A 20555-nucleotide genomic window follows, 5' to 3' on the forward strand; every position below is an offset into this window, starting at 1 on the left:
AAAATTTTTTAGTCAAGATGTAAATTTTTTAAAGAAAATATAAAATGTTTAAACGTCTTCATATTATTGGATTGCACGTTAAATTTAAAAGTATAATAAAAAATAAAAGTATTTAGCTAATAACTGACCAATGAATTGACTAATTACACGTGTATAATTATGTAACGGATATCTCGTATAACTACCTATCTTCTTTTTATCTTGTACAAAATCGCTAAAAAAATTTTGCAACGATTACTTCTAGACAATGTATCTCTATAATTTGCAATAATAAATAGATTTCCTTAAGTCGCGCGCGAACTTTCTACACTGCGCCATGTCTATTTTCTGCTTTCTGTCTCTCGACAAGGCGCAAACAATCTTGAGCAAACACCTAGGTTTAATTGCGATAATTGTAGAAAGTATCAGTTAATAAATTTTCAGTGTGAGCTTATCCTCTCCATCGCATATTCTTATTTTCTCCTCTGCGACACGTACAATGTACCATCTCTTCGATCAAGCGTTCATTTTCAAATGTCATCTTCGCGTCATTGCTATCGCGTGTTATCGTCGACATGGAATATTGAACATTTTCCATTTGACCGCGTAGTTGGAACAGTCGGAATTCGCAATAGCTAACATAGGTCGTACTTTCAGGCTGTGGCGAGCTGTACACGAGGAGCAACAGGATCGTAGGTGGACACTCGTCCAGTTTCGGCAGCCATCCGTGGCAGGTGAGGTCTTCTTCATGCGATTTTCCCCTCTTCTCGCACAGCGTCATAAATGCATCTCTCGGTTCTCGCATAGCGACACTCTTCCTTTCCTCTGCATTATTCATTGGAAGCGAGCCATCAATGTGCTCGGTTCGCCTAGCGCGGAATGCGAGAGAGAGAGAGAGAGAGAGAGAGAGAGAGAGAGAGAGAGAGAGAGAGAGAGAGAGAAATAATCTATTAAATCTTCTCTAAAGGCCGCGAGCCGTGACGCGAGCTTGAATACATATTTCATGTAACGTGCCTGTAAATAGGTCTCTAAACGTTCTCTTTGTTGCAGGCTGCTATTATCAAGTCAGGATTCTTACAGGCGAAAAAACTGTCTTGCGGCGGCGCCTTGCTGAACAATCGATGGGTGGTTACCGCGGCACATTGCGTCGCGACGTTAGTACATGACAATTACTGTTGACTTTAGTTTAGTATAATAAATAAGAATATTTATATGTGGCATTTCTTTGTATGTCAGAACACCAAATAACAACTTGAAAGTTCGACTTGGGGAATGGGACGTTCGAGACCAATCAGAACGGCTTTTCCATGAAGAATTCAATATCGAGAGAAAAGAGGTTCTCCCTTTGAATATTAATACTTTGAGTCTTTATTGATTTAACGATACATACTCAAGAATTCCGCGTCGTATTGCTAAGTAAAAGAAGAAATTACAAAATATGCAAACTTTTATTGTACTTTATTCTATACTTTACAAGAAATTTAATACTGACAGTATTAAGTTGCCCTGCGCTCTAAAGAGGTTTTTTACTTTATCGTGCTGCTTTTTTAGACGGTTCTTTAGGTTTTTTTAGGAAGACGGGTAAAAGTTTTTAAAAATTACTTTTTGTACTTTTTTGTTTTCTTTATTTATTATTGCATTTAACTTTTATATTTTTTAAAAACATTTTTGAAAAAAAGAAAATTAATCTTGAAACAATAATTAAAGGACGAAAGTAATATCGAAAAATATTTGTCTATTTTCCTTAAAGAACAAAAAACATGAAAGCTTATAAAAAATCAGCGCGGCAAAGTAGAAAATTTCTTTAAAGTGCGTGGCTAATTTAATACCAATATTAAACTTCTGTAAGGATGAAGTATGATAACATAATAATAATTATGCTAAAAGTAATTGTAATAATAAAACAGATACATCCGCAATACTCTCCTGCCGACTTTCGAAATGACGTGGCTTTGGTGAAGTTGTCCCGGACGGTAGCTTTCAAGCAGCACATCGTCCCGGTTTGCCTGCCGGCGAGGAATTTGAAGCTCTCCGGCCGAACCGCAACCGTCGCTGGTTGGGGACGAACCAGGCATGGCCAAACTTCGGCGCCATCCATTCTTCAAGAAGTCGACGTCGAGGTGAGTATACTCACGGCTAACGTATTTATCTTTGATAAAACGTTCTCTTTTTGAGCGAGGCGCATGTAATAAAATCATTGTGCAATTTATTGTACAAATTTATCTAGCAGTACAATTTTATAAAATATTTTTTACAATATTTTACATTAATAAAATAATATAGAATAAAGCTTTAATGATAATTAAATATTAAAAAACGCCTATTTCTAACCCAACGACGTTGACTGTGCGCGGATTAATGCAATGTATTTCATATTATTTCATACCGATATCCGAATGCAATTGTACGAAATAGTGTGAAATGTATTGCATTAATTGGTGCACAGCGTCAGCATTGGTTAAAAAAACTTTTTTTTTCTATTTAAATTTTATTTTAATTATTATATTATCTTATATTATTTATTTATGTGATATAATTAATTACTATAATAAAAATTATAAGAATTTATTTATCATAAGTGAATTCATGTATCATTCAATTATTGTTACAGAATACATACGATTATGATATTATTTAATTATGCGATAAGTATTAAATATTTTTCAAAAGTAATCTTGTTATTTGGATAGTGCTAACTTTTATTAGACAGAACTTCAGAAATTTTTACAATTTTATTTTTTAAGAAATTTTATGAACATTATTTAATAAAGATTTAGCTTAAATAATTATGAAACTTATAAAAAGCCGTCAAAAATTAGAAGTTAAAATAAAAGTAAATAATTTTAATATTAATGACAAAAATCGAAGCAGACCTTAAACAATCGAAACCGACTTTTTACAAGCTCTACAGCTGTATAAGCTTCATTGATCTTCATAAATATTTACAAAATTTCTTAAAAAACAAAATTGTAAAAAATGTCCAAAGTTATCTATAATAAAAATTCACGCTATCTAAATGTGATTGCGCTATCCAAATTAACTTTGCCAGCATTTAATATTTGTTTAATATATCGTGTTTTACATATTTTTATCTAGGTAATACCGAATGACAAATGTCAGAAGTGGTTCAGAGCAGCTGGAAGAAGAGAAACCATTCACGATGTATTTCTCTGCGCAGGATACAAACAAGGCGGACGAGATTCTTGTCAGGTGATGAATCAAAATAAAATATTCCAAAAGATATTTGATTAATTTGATAATATAATTAGCTAAACACAATTAAAATTAGAAGACTACGTTTACAAGTTAGTTTATAACAGGGTGATTCCGGTGGACCGCTCACAATGTCGGTGGAAGGCAGACACGTTCTAATCGGTTTGGTTTCCTGGGGCATCGGTTGTGGCCGCGAACACCTACCCGGTGTGTACACCAATATACAGAAATTTGTGCCTTGGATCGATAAGGTTATGAGTTAAAGAGGAGGAATCTCAGTCCTTCGACGGACGAGTTGATTTATTCAAGAAAAGGAAGAAGGAGGAAGAGGATAAGAAGTTACCAAAGTCTTATCCCGTTTTTCTAGGACTTTTACGTGCTCGATTATGAAGAATAGGCACACTTTCGAAAGTGCCAAAAAGCATGATGCTTTTTAAAGTGTTGTTCATATGATGATGGAAACCGGGAATAAAAGGTTAATCAAAGATTACAGTCAATGCATCTCAATTAATTAGTCAAGAAGTACTATCTAAGAAGTGGTTTTGAGATGCTAATTAGTAGTAATAAGTAAGTGGAGATATTTAATATAAAGATCATTTAAGCTGCTTGTAAGCTTCGTTGTTATTATATTCATATTATATTATAAATAATTTATTGTCATATCTATTATAAAATGAAAGGATGTATTTCCAAATTTAGAATCATTGTCTTTATATTAATACGACAGATATTATTAATTATTAATTATTAATAATATAAATTTTTCAAATAAAATAAATTTATGTTACATAGGAAATTTTAAAAATTGACGAATTAATATATTTAAATGTATTTAAAACAATATCCCGATTTACAATAATTTAAAATTTATATTTAAAAACTGTTTTAAAATTCTGTCTGTATAAAAAATTTGATTTAATCGTTCACGCATAATTTTATATGAATTTGCGAAAATATTTAAAAATAGTAGGAAAGATGGGAAATTTTTATTGCAATAAATTTTTTACAATAAAACAAAAGTATTTATTTTATAATATCTTATCAACTTTTCCACACAAGTTTAAACAGACTTTTCCTTTATTACATAACACTATATTTGCTATTATATGTCTTTATTGTATAACATATACCATTAATTTATAAATTTATAAATTTATTTTACTATTTTTATTTCAAAAATATCTATAGAAATTGATTTTTTTAACGGATGTAACATAAGGTTTCCTTCTAGTTTTCATGTATATGTGCGTAAACTTCTTGATCGCTTCAATGTCGATAAATTACCTCTTGTTATCGACCATTTGTAAAAACGAATTCCTCCTATCCATACATTCATAAGGATAATTCTACGTAGGATAACTTGAAAGCTTTAACATTGTTCTTTGATATTATAAAAAATATATTGTAGTAATTAAATATTATAAAGAAATAGTTATAAAAAGTCTTTATAATTTTATAATTCGACATTTATTTGTCACATTTTTAATAAATTTCTTTTCATCAAAGTATCACTACACGTATCTGAACTTTTAGAATACGCTTTTTCCAATATCTAATTATATTTCAGAAATTTTATTAAAACAATTATTAATTAGAAAATAAAAAAGATCAAGTAGAGATGCCATTTTTACAAGATAAGGTTAACCGACGGAGGAAAAAGAAGGTATATTTTACTCTTTCACTTTGGAGCTTAGACCGTACATATCCGCTCCTGTCCTCGGCAGAAGCAGAAGGGGAAACGGGATTGGTCACAGAGAATGCGCGAGAAGTGCACCTACCCCGATGCAGAAATGGGAGGGGGCGGAAGGAGGGAGAAAGCGAGAGCAATGGTGGAGGGTAAGTTGCTAATTAGAGCCAGATTAAACGCTTGTCTGGGGAGCCATTTTCCTTGCCGTTCCTCGCCGTAGCAGAAGGAGGATGAGCGGCGCAACGAGACAGCGGGGAAGGGGGTCCAGGAAAAATGGGGGGACTTGTGGGGGCGGCTGAGGCTGCGAGAGGCGAAGGAGGGGGGGGGGTGGCAGCGAAGGGACGACGGCGAACGCCGACGCCGACGCCGGCGGGAGAGGCGGGCTTAATGAAAAGTGTTTGCCCCGTAAAAGTTAAGATTAATTGGCGCTCGGGGGGTGGTTACCGCGATAATCAGCCCAGGCCAGTGGTTTTCAAACCCTCTCTAGCCGCCCCGGCTGATCGTATTCTCCTTCGGGCCGCGATCGAATGCATAGCCACAAGCAAAGTTCCTTCTCGAACTGCTCTCATCGTGTTACCGTATCGCGCAAATACTTTTTAATATTGTATCCCGCGTATCTCTCAAGAAGATAAAAAGTGCAGTAAAACTTTACCGGTGTAAACACATCTCTCCTTCGAATTCCAGCACAATCTCGGGAGATAAAGTCTGGAAACACCTAATTGAAGAAAACCATTTCAAAACCAGATAGGTTTTTTCCAATTATGAAACTCGTGTTTTCGTGGATCCATAGTATTACAACTCGAATTGAGAGAAAATTAAAGAGCAAAATTTTCTAATAATAAAAATCCTATTTTTATCAATTAAATTTTTAAGAATTTTCAAACAAATGATAGAACTTTTAACATAAATTTGCATTTAAGATGTGCTCATACAAGTTTATTTACAATGTAATTATTGTTTGTTTAATTTTTTATAACATTACACAAAAAGAATGGTTTTGATAAAACATCTAAAAATGGTTTTGGTAAAACAGCTAAATATAGATTTAAAAATAATTTTATTGGATTCTCAAAATAATTGTGTAAGAGGCTCAAATTGATTGCTAAAATGTCAAAACCTTTTGCAGCAATAAGTATCATGCTTAAGCGTCCTATGTAATTATTTTAATGTTCCAACAAATTTATTTTTAGATTTGTATTAGCTAAATTTTTAGAATACTTCAGTAAAATTATTCTTCCTATATAATCGCTTTCTATTATTTTATTTATTATCCGATTATATTCTTATATACAATATGATATTGAAGATAATTACAATAAAAACCCTTAAAAAAATGTTATTTTATTATATCTCAGTAGCTTTCCCATCGTTATATTCTGCAGATTTCCATCAAAAGTCTATCAAAATTGATCCGTAAAGCAGCAGTCTATTATCGGCGATAATCATACGACGACATAATTAGAGAAATTTAATTATGTCTTTCCGTACAGCGCTTTCGTTCACGGTTGAGCACAGCTGGAATGGGAGGTTAATTTGGCGACACCTAGTTTCATTAACAACGCCATTAAAAGTAATGGCCGGTGAGGGGGCGAAGTTGGTCGCGAGGCCTCCTAGGGGGCTGGGAGATTCTAATTACGAAATAGGACTTCCCTGGTGGAGTACGTAAGGCGTGGGTAGAGAACGGAGAGGAGGTCAAACGCCGCGGATGTGGGGAGGATGGGCCGTCGAGTCGAAAGACGCCATGATATTCGTTAAACGGCATAATTGCACCCTCCGGAATGGAACTCGCGTAATTGTCCCGAGCACGACGATGTCGTGAAAAACTTATCGTCCGAACTGATTATTGAAATCGCACGATTAATTTCCGCATTTGAAATGATAGCTAGAAACGAGCGATGAAAAACGTCTTCTATGAAATCTCATTATGTAAGCTTTAATATGTGAAACGATAAAAATGATGAAAAAGCTATGTTGAGCAATACAAGTGTAATAAATGTCACGTCCATATGTAAATATTTATATATTTATAATATTTATATATAAATAAATAAATTTAAATTAAATATCACTCTGGTTGGAGTAATATTTTTTGCAATAAATTTTTTATTGTTTTAAGATGTATATTTATTTATTTATTTATTTTTAATGATTTAATTATATTTAAAAAAATTAATATTCTAAAAAAATGTTGATCTAAATTTTTATATTTTTTAAACATAACACCGTTAAATTTATAACGTCAAATTGTATGTTTGAGTCATTTTTAAATTATTTTTATATCGTTACTGTTTCTATTCTAATATATCGACTAATATACAAATGATGAGTTATTCATTTATCTAAAATAATTAAGTGAAACAATAATCTAACTCAAGAAATGTATTTAATTTAACTCAAAAATTTATAATAGTTTATTATTAATATAAATTTGGTGAATACATTATTAAATAATTAAATCACAAAAATAAGATAATAGACATAATTTTTTAATCACAAATTTTGCGTTTAAAATAATAAATTTCAATACATACGTAAAAATTTAAGAAAACATTACGTTATTTAATTCAAAGAAAATTTGTTTAACGAGCCATGTCCAAAATGAACTACGTCGAGTATACGCTTTATTTATATGTCGACGTGTAGCACTGTAGGAGTACATTAAGAAAAAAAGTTTTTTTTTAATGCTACCTATGCATGCGCGAAAAAATATAGAAGATTAAAAAAAGGGTCTTAATTAGAAATGAACTCTTCATCAGGAATATCAAATGATATAGAAAGAATGTGTTCTTTGTCTTCTGATGGTGCTTTGATGGGCCTTGATGCCTAGCGTATCTTAGGTACGTTAGTCTTCTTACCATGACGGCGCTCAGGTCTTAAACAAAAAATAGATTTTGTTTACTATCACCGTCGCAAAAAGATGCAAAAACATATGACAAAGTATAACATTAATTAGAATTAACATTTAAAGTCATATTTTTACATAAAATATAGATTTATAGCACAATACTTCGCGTGTTGATATGTAATTTTTGACCTCATGTACTGCCTCACGCACGTAATATAGGCACTGGCGATCTTGATAATATAAATACATATATATTGCCCTAAACACAAATACACATTTTAAAAGTATACGCGCATGGCCCAGATTCCCATATAAATCGAAATAAGTTCTTTGATGCTTTAATATTTAACAAACATGAATAATTAATAATTTAAAAGGAAAGAAAGAATAAAAATACATTATCAAAACTTCAATTTTTTGACTGCACGTCAAATTTACGTATTACAATAATATTCAGTGTTATTGACACGATTTTGGGACATTATTTTCAGTTTTAATTTATGATTAAGTTTTATTATCGATTAATCCTTTCAGGGGCGGTGGGAAGTATACTTCTCACCTCATTTTCTTCAGTTTTTTTGATATATGGTAACTGAAGTCTGTTACATTGTATAATTGTGAAATAAACTGTTCTATACTTGTTAATGATAAAACTATGCACTACTATACGAGTTTTGCATCAATCATGCATTTTGCAATTGTTATCAAACAAACAATGACGAAAAATGCTCTTTTTTATAATAAATTTGTTTTAGAAGTCTCTTGAATGTAAATAAACTTCCAGACCATAATTTTAGATACTAGAGATGACGAACTAAGTCATATTAAGTTGAATTCAACAAAATATATTGCAAAAATGCTATTTTTAGCATATGAAATTGATTGTCACTTAATTTATAAGTCAGTTGTATAGAATTTTATACTTAATGGTTATTTAGATTACTAAGTATGAAAATGACTTGAAAAATTTTAAATGGCGGGTACAAAATATCGAATAAAATTATTTCAAGACTATAATTCCGGGAATTTTTTATCAAAAACTATGCATTTTAGCAAAAAACTGAAAGAGAACTTTTTTATTACAAATTTTGTGAAGAATATGGCCATATTTTTTTATCCCAAATTTTAAATTTTTATGTTTGATGTCCGCCGTATTGAATCCGCCATTTTAAATTTTTACATTTTGACTTCGGATTCGGTTTTAACATGATCTAAAACATACAGATACGACAAGATCTATCTAATATAATTGCTAGAAAAAATGTGCCCCTTAAAGGGTTAATTCATATCAGTTAGCAGTTTATATAAAATTATAGAACTAAAAAATGTATTTTAAACAATTGATATAGAAATATTAAACGAGATTCACTTCGGTCGAAAAATGCCATTTCTATTTGTCTTGACGTGTTAGACAAATTTTTTACATTAGTATTTCTGTATCAAGTATAACAATATGGTTAATGTAACAAGACGATAAATGAGCGGATAAAAAGTCAAGGTAAAATGATAAAGAAAAAACGATAAAAGAATTTCTACGTAAAGAGAATTAATGATTTTTGTTAATTGAATAGTACTAATCAATTTGTGTATATATATATATATATATATATATATATTTATATATATGTATATATATATGTATATATATGTATATATATATATATATATATATGTATACATATATTTATATACGCAAGTTGTATATCCGAGCTGATAAAGGGGATAATGAAATATATATCAAGATGCGATAATATTTCGCACGTAACTTTAATGGAAAACTTATAAATCGATTATATGGTTTCATTTGCTATTATCACCCGTTAATCTAAAGTGGAACGACGTAATTAATGACAATGATGGCTTATTTATCGCAGTAATAAAATGGTCATTTTATTAACCTATTTATACCAACATATAAATCACCCCATCTATTTGATAAATATACCTACAATGATTTATATGTATACTTTGTGTATCAATTATATTAAATATACATTACCTTACTTAACTATATCAATTAAAAAAAGAGAGATATAAATAAATACATAATTTAATTACATAAAAATTTTTATATAAAGTGTTTAGAAAGCTACATCGACGTATGGCACTTTACGAGATTATCATGCTTATCAAACAACAGATGTATCGATAATTACCATCGTATCATTGAACAATATCAAATTGAAGTTCGATAAGGAATCAAAGTAATTTCAAATTTTCCGCAACAAATATAACAAATATTTCTAATAAAATATAACCACGGAAGGGTAGTTGTTAATAAATTTTTAATTTCTTTTTAATTTGTATAGAAATATAATAGAATCATTATTGTTATAATCAGGATATAAAACAAATTCAATGATCTATCTCATAAATCTCCAGATTATATTGCAAAATTTTTTTACACTTTTATATTATATTGACTAATAAAAACTAAAAGCTTTCGTCTTCGCTAAAAAAGTAGTAAAAGCATTTGATTTAGCATCATAAAGTCACATAAAGCCCAGGATATTCTAAGTATCACTTTAATGACTCATGTAAGTAAGCAAAGCATTAAAATTAGTCCGATAAACGAGCACCAGACGATTGATTATATCAATTAATGATATTTACATAAATATAGACGATTTACGATAAACGAATGCGCGACACCAATTAGGACTTATCAGCGGCCGACGATAGCTTGATCGAAACAACAATCTTATCCTTCGGATAAGAAGTGCGACGTGCGAATTAGCATTATCAAATTGTTAATTATTTTTTGCCAAAGAGAGACGCAATGATACATAATGCTCTCTTCTCTCTCGCACATGTATATATGTATATACGCCCGCTAATTTACCCTGAAGTTTTGATTATCGAAAAATCGCAAAATCCAATAGTCTGCCAATCAACATTATTAAATGAGAGAATAGTTATCTCGACTTTGTACAATCGCGGCGTGTACACTGTTCAAAGTGTATACAAAGTGTTTAAATTTGTTGACTTAATAGGAACATTATTTCCGTTTATGTAAACATTTTTGCAAGATAAATATTATCTTTTTCAAATATACCTTACGTGAAATATTATTTATATAATATAAATAATATTTAATATAAAAAGAACCTAAACTTTTTAGTATATCCAAATTCAGTGGCATGATCACATAATCGTATTTTTTTACTACTAAGGCTACTGTGGTATTGCTCTCTAAATTTGTTTACATTACTTAGTAAATTATTTTTTTTACATATCATTATAGTAATATTATTTTCCGATTATTCCGATTCTTTCAGAATATGATCCTACAAATTTGTTTTCAAAAGTCATTCTTGAGTAAAAGGCTTTTCACGAATTATTTTCGAACGACGATACGGCGGAAAGAATCTCGCTTATCGTGACGGAGCATAATTGATGGTTAAAAATCATTTGATGTTTGCTTAACAGTCAAGGGTGACGGAAAGTTACCTCTGAATATGTGCCAGAGGTCCACAATATGATATACATATATGTTTGCTACCTGCATGGACCCTGATATATCGACAGTGGCGTAGAATGCTAGATGTTCACAATCTCTAAGGAGTTATTAACTATGAAGCATATTCATTGTAAGATAACCGTGAATTGTAATCTCGCAAATTATTATTAAAATATGTGTTTATAATTATCAAAATATTTATTTATAATCAAAATAAATTCTTTTATAATAAAGAAAGAATGTATTTTAGAACACAAAAGAAGTATTCAAATTTGTTGTTGTTGAATAAACCTATAGCTTTTAAGGATTAAAATTCCGCATAAAAATATGTAAAAAAATTACAAAATAAACAGACTAATAAAGGATTGAATCGAGTTAATGTAATGTAATTTATAACAAACTATAAGTTTCTTTTAATATATTTTTCTAATTGATATTGTTTAGAATTATTTTTTCCAAGTCCTTTTTATTTTTTACAATAAAAAATAAAATAACAGATTTGCAATAAAATAATTTATACGTGAATAGAAACAATCTTGTTTAGAAAGATTTAATAAAATAAGAAATTCAACAAATTCGATAATTTAACCTACTTTCCTAAGAACTTAGAAAAATTTAAGTTTTCTTAAAAGTCTTAGAAAAGTGAGGTGAACTACTGACGCGTTAAGCCTTCCAAATACATTTTAAGAAACAGCACGTGTATCCACGACACTGATGCGATAACATTACGGGAGTACGTAGAAACGTATCGAGAGGAGAGTGAAAACGAGTATCCCGTGAGTGTGCTGGACGTGCTTCGGCCCTTAAGTAAACACTCTTTCGTCTCTTATTTGGCTACATACGGGCAAACGAGAAGAGCGAACCATTTACCTTCCAAGCACCGTGTTCATGGTGGAACCACGAAGTGGGCGACATCGGGTGATCCATCATTTTTCGATTGTTAAACGCCTCGAGTGTCTACAACGAGTATCTTCGCGCATCTGCACCGAATTATTATCAATTTCTGCATCACTGAAGAATCTTTGCGATGTTTTAAACGTATAATCATGAATCAGAAATAACATTCTAAATGATAATCGTGCGCGCGCGTGTGTGTGTGTGTGTGTGTTTTTCATCTGTGTTGAACGCTTAATAACAATACAATTAATATTATCAAGAAGAAAGGGCAAAAATGTGAGACAAAATATAAAATATAAACAGATTTTTATTCGACAAAAAGATATATAAAAATAGAACTATAAAATTTGTGCTTATTTTATTATATCATACATATAAGATAGAATAAAATGTTACGTAACAACTACAATAATAAGCATAATAATTCAGAAACTGAGAATATTTTATATTACTAACTTTAATTTTATTATGATTTTATTATGATGTATTTTAAGTATTTATTACAAAAAATATTGATTTTTTGCATTAGCTGTTAATGAATCATTTTTGCATCATTAATTATAATACAAAACATTTTGAACAAAGAATAAATTCAAAGAAATATTTGTGAGCGTTAAACGTTTTTGCCACCCCATTGATAACCAAATATTCGTTTAACTGATATGAGAGCCGATAAGGGATATGATTACAAACGGGGTGTGATACCTATTAGGTGACTATTAGGTACCTGATAACGCAACACGTATTATTGATATAATACTTCATTGCACTATCTGAACGGATGTCCACTAATACGCATATCTCTGATTACACATTTTTCAGATAATCAGTTGTGCGCTATAATTAATCCCAATGACTCGCGATCATTGCCATGATAAAAAGTATTTTGATTATAAATACAGGGTCACCGCTGAGACATACAAAGAATCTTTTTGCAAAAGGGATTTTATTTAATATTATGTAATATTATTTAATATTTAATATTTCTATTTAATAATCTTCTAAATATATGACAATTTTTTAAATACATGATTTATTAAAAATATCTTTAGAGAGAAAAAAAACAATCCCTTTTTATTTTTGTATTTAGAACTCGAGGCGATTCTGTACATACAGAAAAATTTCATTAAGATTTTATTTTAAGAAATAAACAAATATCTGATTCGACTAATAATTTTAGATTTTGGATGACATGTTTTTTTAAAATTTATATACACTACTTGTTTTGAAATAAATTAAATTTAATAAAATTAAATGCATACAATTATTGTTGAAAATTGAAAATTATTTTTTTAAATTTAATTTAAAGCTCTTTCCCCCATTGTTAACATGTCTTTGTGCGCTACACAATTTGAACACCTGTTTACAGCACACCTGGTTCAGTATAAATGCATACTTGAGTATTATAGTCTTTAAAAATTTTATAATCAAATGTACATTTATTTCAAATGTACGTATAATAAATATTTAAATATATAATTTTATATACATAATTAATTTAAAATTAATTAACATAAAAAATCAAAGATACAATCCCGAAGAAGAATTACAATAATCTAACAATAGTTTATAAAACAAGAAAACCTGCATGTAAGAAATGGGTCAATTCGAGGAGTTTACTCAAATAATTTGGAAGAATGAATTTTCAGACGACGTCATTTTAACCAAGAAAGAAGTTTGATTAAATAAAAGACATATTATCTTCTAACAAAATTCACAAATAACTTATTTCCCTGTAACTTAGAACCTCAATTTCTACTTTATTTTGTTTTAATATTGCAGAAGATTAACAAATTCATCAACAACAAACCTGAAAATAATTCTCACAAGCTGTCGCTTTATAAATTATGTTAATAAAAGAACATTATGGTTTAAAAGAAATAAAACGTCTTGGGCGATTGCACAATCTTCTTTAAATTAAATAATGATAAATCAGGTACAATACGTGATCATCGGACAGTTAAATTAATGACACGACAATATCGATTACAGTACTGTCTTGATACCCGCCGCGCGGACACCAAGAATCCCCCAAGAAAATGCCACGGAATCGTCCATCCGCTCGCACCCTCGCCGAATTTTCACGCCTATTTACCTCTTCTTCATACCTCCACGATCACGTGAAGAACCTTCGTGCGTCTCTCTCTGGTACCTCTCTCGCGCCGATCCTTCACGCAAGCTCTGATTGGTCGAAGGGGAAGCTTTAGGGTAGCATCGCTATCCCCGTTGCACTCAACGGAAGTACCTCGCTGTATCTCACCCCCGCCAAAGGATCCGGGTAGCTCGGACACGCCCGACCCACGGTGGGCGTAGTCAACAGCCAGTTGCAGCGATTCTATTTAGTGGGAGAAGCTTTTTCGGCGAACACGCGGTCGCGACGTCACTTTGCGACGCGACACCGAGCCGCTTGGTCGTGTCGTCTGCTTCGTGTGAAGATCGTGACTCATATAATCGCGGAATCAATCAATTGCAAAGAACGATTATCAATCCACCGAGTGCGAATGGCCAAACTATGGATTGGTTAACGATCGCTTCGATCGCACTAGATTTATAATAACCAATTTAAGAAATTACAAGCGTCGATTGGATGAAATTACTTTATTATAACGTAGAATTAGTCAAGTGTTGATTTTGAAGATTATTCTGACACCCTGCTCAATCAGTCGTCTTTGATCTTTTAGACATTTTCTACAATTTGTTTAAGTCAGTGTCAGAGGCAGATTATATTGCTCAAGTGACATCTCGCATCGATTAAATTTTCGTAGTGTTAACATTGCAAGGACATAATCTCAATAAAAAGTATGTGTTAAAAATCTACAGTGACCGCAGGATATGGCAGCTATGCATTACAACGCGCAAATGGTCTCAGAAGATTTGCATCAGCATCCGCAACACCTCTATAATCTTCAACAAAGACTTCAGGATCCCGGGTCTTCGCCCAGATCAGAGGACGCCAGATCGCCGCTGGACAGCCGAGTGAGATCGCTCGAGGAAGTACGTTTCGTAGGTGCCAGATCACCAGATGTGGAAGACAGAGTAATCAGATACCACGAGGATGCCGGAAGTAAACGGTTCAAAAAAGACCACGCGGGTCCAATTTTTTTCCAGGACTCGGAGAACTCTTCCAGGAAATGTTTTAGCGATGAAATAGCAACAAATCGCTGTCGCGAGCCAGAAAGTTCTCCTGGAAGAACGTCTTCCCCACAAAATTACATCCTCAACTCATCAAATCAGCACAACAGTTCCATTGGCAAAACGTCCTTCTGCATCGATGCGCTTCTGGGTCGCGCCACTAAGCAAAATGAAATAGAACAGTCATCGGCCGATCGACAGAAATCGTTCTCTAGAAATCACGGTGTCCAATCTGACGGCCTGAATCTTGGTAGCATTCAAGAACGAGAATCCCCTAACGCCATAAGGTGCTCTAGTGATCAAAGAACCGCCTTAAGGAATTCTCTGAATCCTTTTGTTCAGCATCATGAATCCGATTCGCCCAGTCTAGAAGCTCGAGAAAGACACTCCTCCAATCGCGAGACGGTTCTCGGTCTTCATTCCAACAATTCCGGCGTGTCTGTCCAAAGGGGTCAGTTTAGGCCCGAAACGGGGACCAGTAACTACCGGAACGATCGACTCGAGAACGTCGAGGACGACACATCGGTTGACGTGGATCCGACGCGAACCGGAAGCGCTAGTCCTGGGAGTAACGCGAGTCGCAGTCCTGCTTCTAGTCCTCCCATATCTCCCGGCTCGGAGGATCCTTCCAGTAACGGGGTGCTAAACCATCAGAGCCTTGTGTCCGGGCCCTATGGCGTAAGCGCGGCGGTGGTCAGACAGAATCAGGGCCTCCTACTGCATCCCGCGGGACCACTTATCCATCCGGGAGGATTGTACTATCATCCGGCCGGCGGCAGCGCCTTCCACTCGATACATAAGGAGGGTCAACCGGTCGGCCATCCCCAATCCGGAGGGCCTCATCCTCAGCAACACCACATTCATCCACTCCAGCTCGAGTGGTTTGCCCGGACCGGCATGTTATATCCGAGACTTCCCGCGGATTTGGCCGGTGAGTAAATTGACGTGATTAATTTGATTGATTACAATGACTGTTTCGGATATTTTGACATTGTTTGTGCTTTGATGAATCGTTGCAGCTTTTGATAAATTATCATATAGGATATATAGAGAAGAGAAATGTATTTCGTAAAAATAAAAGATTATATGTTAAAAAAATTTTTAACATTTCAAAAATTTTATATCTAAAAAAAGTATATTTAAATCATTATCCAATATAAAGATAATGTTGAAAGTAATAGTCATAACATTTTTATTTGATTATAATAAAATTGAAATATTTTAACTATTGGAGTTTTTAATAATACAATTATTTTTTTAATATCAACAAAATTCTTTAATATCAATAAATAATCAAAAAATTCCTACGTAACGAAATATCTGCGTGAATAATGCGTAAGAAATTTATTATCATATAAATAAATACTTTGCATTATTAGTCACAAGAGTATAAATTATATCCAATTATATCAAATTGAACTTATCGATCACTTATCAATCAGTAATATTCATAAAATTTTCATTTGATTATAATAAAATTCAAGTATTTTAGCTATTAGAATTTTCAATAAAACAATTATTTTTAGTATCAACAAATAATTAAAAAAAATAACTACGTAACGAGATATATCTGTTGAGAATGATATATAAGAAGTCTAATATCATATAAATAAATACTTTGCATCATTAGCCACAAAAGCATAAATTAAATCCAATCAAATTGAACTTATCGATCACTTATTGATCAGTCGAAATGCTGATGCTTGTAATTAATTGAATAATATCATAATGATCGCCGTGCCAAGAATGATACAAGTAATTAATCGCGTGATATCTGATAAAAATTATTATAATTATCATCGCTATAAAAAGCGACGCAAATTGAAATTTGCTATTTTATGATAAGATATATCACTCGGCCTTTAAGTGGAATAGTATAAGAAAAGAAAATAAAAAATAAAGATATAAATCAACAATGATAAATAATATATTTTAAATAATATTTAACATAACAAAGAATTAAATTTTTTTATTTTATAAAAACACAACATCAAAGTAGGGGTTTTGTGGGGTTTTATGTAAAAAATTTCTGTAATTTTTTTTATATCTAGAAGTCAAAACAAAAGATGAAATTTCTCGTTTCTTTATTATGTACGATGATTTGAAGCCTTTTATTAAATTTTGTTCTGCGTCATATTAGGTGTTTTATTTGACAAAACAACGCGAGCTATTATAATACTGTTACTTTTAATATAAACAAGCTCACGAACATTGATATCCGAGGAATATAACGTGCAATTTGAAATATTTATTAGAGTATAAATGTACCGAAAATGTTTATAAATTGGATGGTGCTGTTTAAGCCATTGCATGTACATTTCTGTAAACCGTTACCAATTAATTTCGTAAGAAATTGAGCAATACGATTTGTTAATTTGATCGGTTACGGCTGATTTGATTAATATGATTGGTCGAAATCTTACGATTACGATTACGGAAATGTATGTGCAATGACCTTTATGAAACTCGTTCCTTTTGTATTAAGAACATTAACAAAACATATTTCTATGCTCGACATAATAATAAAGGTAACGAGTAATACAGATATGTATTACAGAAGTTTTGATTTCATGTTTTGTAATACATAAAATTTTTATTTCAACGTATACCTGCAATTTGTTGTGATTTATGCTTAAGAAGTGCATATTTAATATTTAAAAAGTGGAATTATCGAATCCGATTTCCGGGCCGCGTGATTTTTATCACAATGCATGATAAGATCGCAAGCATTGCACAATGGACTGGTTGGAAATCCATCATGTTGTGCAAAAAATATAAAACATAAAAATGACCTTTTGTATAGATGTCTAAAAGTGATTATTAAAATCGCTAATTTCAAATATTACATCGAGATTTAAAATGCCTGATGCAATTTACAATACTAGACACTACAGACGCGCGCTATTTAACTTTTTATTTCTTACTTTTTTAAAATATATAAACCACAACGATAATTGTATAGCCATCTATACAAATTTGACAGTTGTCAAAATTCAATCTCAATAACAGTTACTCTCGCGACACGAAGCGCAACGGGAAAACCAATCAGCATCGCGGAAAAGAGACTTTATTACTTGCTTTTTTTAAAATAAAGAAAAGTATTATAAAATATTAAATATTTATTGTAGAAAATAATTCTAAAAAAAAAAAAATCACAATTTCTCAGAAATTGATTCTGTGAGAATAATTGCTAAAAAAATGTAAAATATGCAAAATTGTTTTTTATCAACGTTACTGGTCTAGTCATGAGCTGTGAAACGATGAGTTTTAGTAACTCACGATTTTTATTTTTATTTTATTTATTTATGTTTTTGCATAAATTGGAAAACAATATGAGAAAAAGTTATACGTTTATTTTGTAACTTTTCGCACAAAATCAATTGGCATTATCAATTCGTCTGTACAATCAATATTTAATAATTTGTTTATAACAATTATTGTAAAAATGGTTTTTATAATATACTTTTTATATCATAAAATGTGAATGAATGTTCCGATTATATTCTTAACTTTACTCTGTTACTTTTTAATAATCTTTTTTAATAATCTCTGCTGATTCAATCATAGACTTTAATGAGTAAAAAAAATTGTACATTTTTATCTTGAGACTCTCTCTTTCTCTCACTTAAGATTAATTTCTTTTAATCAAAATAAATCTCTCTAAAACAATTTAAAGAAAATCTAAATTTGTTGTTTTATGCTCAAAACATTTAGATTTATTTATTAAAATGAAATTAATATTTAATAAAGAATTTCTTAATAGTAAACGAGAAAAAACAAGAAAAGCTCAAGTCAGTTTTAAAGCAGGCATTTTATACAATGCAATAGCATCATTCTTTTTTCGGAAAAATCTTGTAGAACCAAAGTTAAGTAGATAATCATATAAACACAAAAATTAATATATTACGATTTTACTAATTATTTTATATTTAAATTTTATGTTTATATATACAACCTTTTAATGTCCATAATCGTGTTTCTCTCATTTAAACAGATAAAGATTATACATAAACTTCGGAATATGAAAAATTCTGAGATATAAAATCTTCTATGAAAGTGAGTTAAAGATATAAAAATTAAAGATATAAAAATTCTATATATCTTTTACTTTCTGCTTTAATTAGAAATAAACAAATTACTCTATTCAACATATAAAATTCTAGAAATAAGTTTAATAAATATAATACTTTAGTACAAAACTCTATTTTATGAAACTTTTGCATTAATAATTTTATATTGTATTTTGATAATTTCTTTTTTAAACCCCAACCCATTGTGTACAGTTGCAAGGTGCGATTGCAAAAGGCGTCATTCGACCTTCACTTTAAAGCCATTAATCCTGTTTCAATGCTTGATAAATTAACAATTCGATAATAATTTGCGAAGAAATTGAGCATAGCCGATAACAGTTGTTAAAGTCGATAACGATGCTCATAAATCGTTCTTTCCTAAGCCGACAGTGATGCTAGCAGTGCCGATCCCAGAAAAAAACACATTGATTGCGACTTTATCGCCGTTCACGGATCTGCAACAAATAGCGCGCGAGATAGCGCAAGAATAGGCGCGACAAGTTCGATTTAAAAGAATGCTTGAAATCAAATTTGAAATCAAGAAATACAGCGATTTTTAATTACCTATTTTCTTATCACATCAAATAACATTTGTGATTATTTCGAGATCGTTATTAAGAAAATTAACAGATAACGGAATTTTATTTTTCCGCGATTATTGACAATTAAAATCCAGTTCAGATAATTTAATGTGCTGCTTGATAATCAACAAAACATTGAGTGTGCATAATGTTAATAGCAATCAAACTTGCAATCAAATTTTTACGAAAGAAAATAAAGAGACTGCAGGGTTTCTTCGCAGGACGAAGGCAGATGCGTATTGCGCAAAATCAAGGAATTGCGTGGGTGAGTGGATCATCAGGCGATATCGTCGATCGACGGTAACTCATGCGTGTGAGGGGGGGAGGGGGCTGTGTTATGTTAGCTCTCGACGGCTATTACCAGCTATTAACTCGAAAGTGAGAGGCAACGTCGAAAGACAGATTGCCGCTGCGATGAGCAGATAGTACATGTTTACGTGTCTAATGTACCGCTCTACCAGACCATATTGGCCGACTATACAAATTTTACCATCCACGATAACGGTGATGTGACGTTTGTATGCTCGCGACCCACGTCACGGGAGCGCGAACGTAGATTTTTGAAGTTGTTTAAAACATTTTTTTACACAGAAAAAAAATTTAATATAGTCCATAACATATGTGATTGCGGGCTGCCAACTACATAAAATACTCAATACAATAATATTTGCTATTAATGCAAGTACAATGT

General features: G+C 31.5%; 2 protein-coding genes across 9 annotated transcripts in view; both read left to right on the forward strand.

Moving 5' to 3' along the window:
• The window catches only part of LOC105839910 (serine proteinase stubble), a 117998-nt gene extending 114004 nt beyond the window's left edge, over positions 1 to 3994 (forward strand). For 5 of the 8 annotated variants that reach the window (XM_036283449.1, XM_036283453.1, XM_036283450.1 and 2 more), the window contains 6 exons: positions 637 to 713; positions 1030 to 1133; positions 1216 to 1315; positions 1887 to 2099; positions 3076 to 3189; positions 3300 to 3993. In XM_036283449.1, coding sequence (XP_036139342.1) covers positions 637 to 713; positions 1030 to 1133; positions 1216 to 1315; positions 1887 to 2099; positions 3076 to 3189; positions 3300 to 3455 — 764 coding nt within the window. In that variant the 3' untranslated portion in view covers positions 3456 to 3993. Of the gene's footprint in view, positions 1 to 636; positions 714 to 1029; positions 1134 to 1215; positions 1316 to 1886; positions 2100 to 3075; positions 3190 to 3299 lie in introns of all 8 variants that reach the window. The other 3 variants (XM_028194274.2, XM_012686547.3, XM_036283454.1) reach the window with 2 other exon arrangements.
• A 10366-nt stretch (positions 3995 to 14360) lies between these two features.
• The window catches only part of LOC105838541 (homeobox protein Hox-A1), a 31398-nt gene continuing 25203 nt past the window's right edge, over positions 14361 to 20555 (forward strand). Inside the window, exon 1 of the mRNA XM_028194481.2 lies at positions 14361 to 16144. Coding sequence (XP_028050282.1) covers positions 14914 to 16144 — 1231 coding nt within the window. The 5' untranslated portion in view covers positions 14361 to 14913. The remainder of the gene's footprint in view (positions 16145 to 20555) is intronic.

Source organism: Monomorium pharaonis, chromosome 2, assembly GCF_013373865.1.
Source record: "Monomorium pharaonis isolate MP-MQ-018 chromosome 2, ASM1337386v2, whole genome shotgun sequence".
In the NCBI taxonomy this organism is placed as follows: domain Eukaryota; kingdom Metazoa; phylum Arthropoda; class Insecta; order Hymenoptera; family Formicidae; genus Monomorium; species Monomorium pharaonis.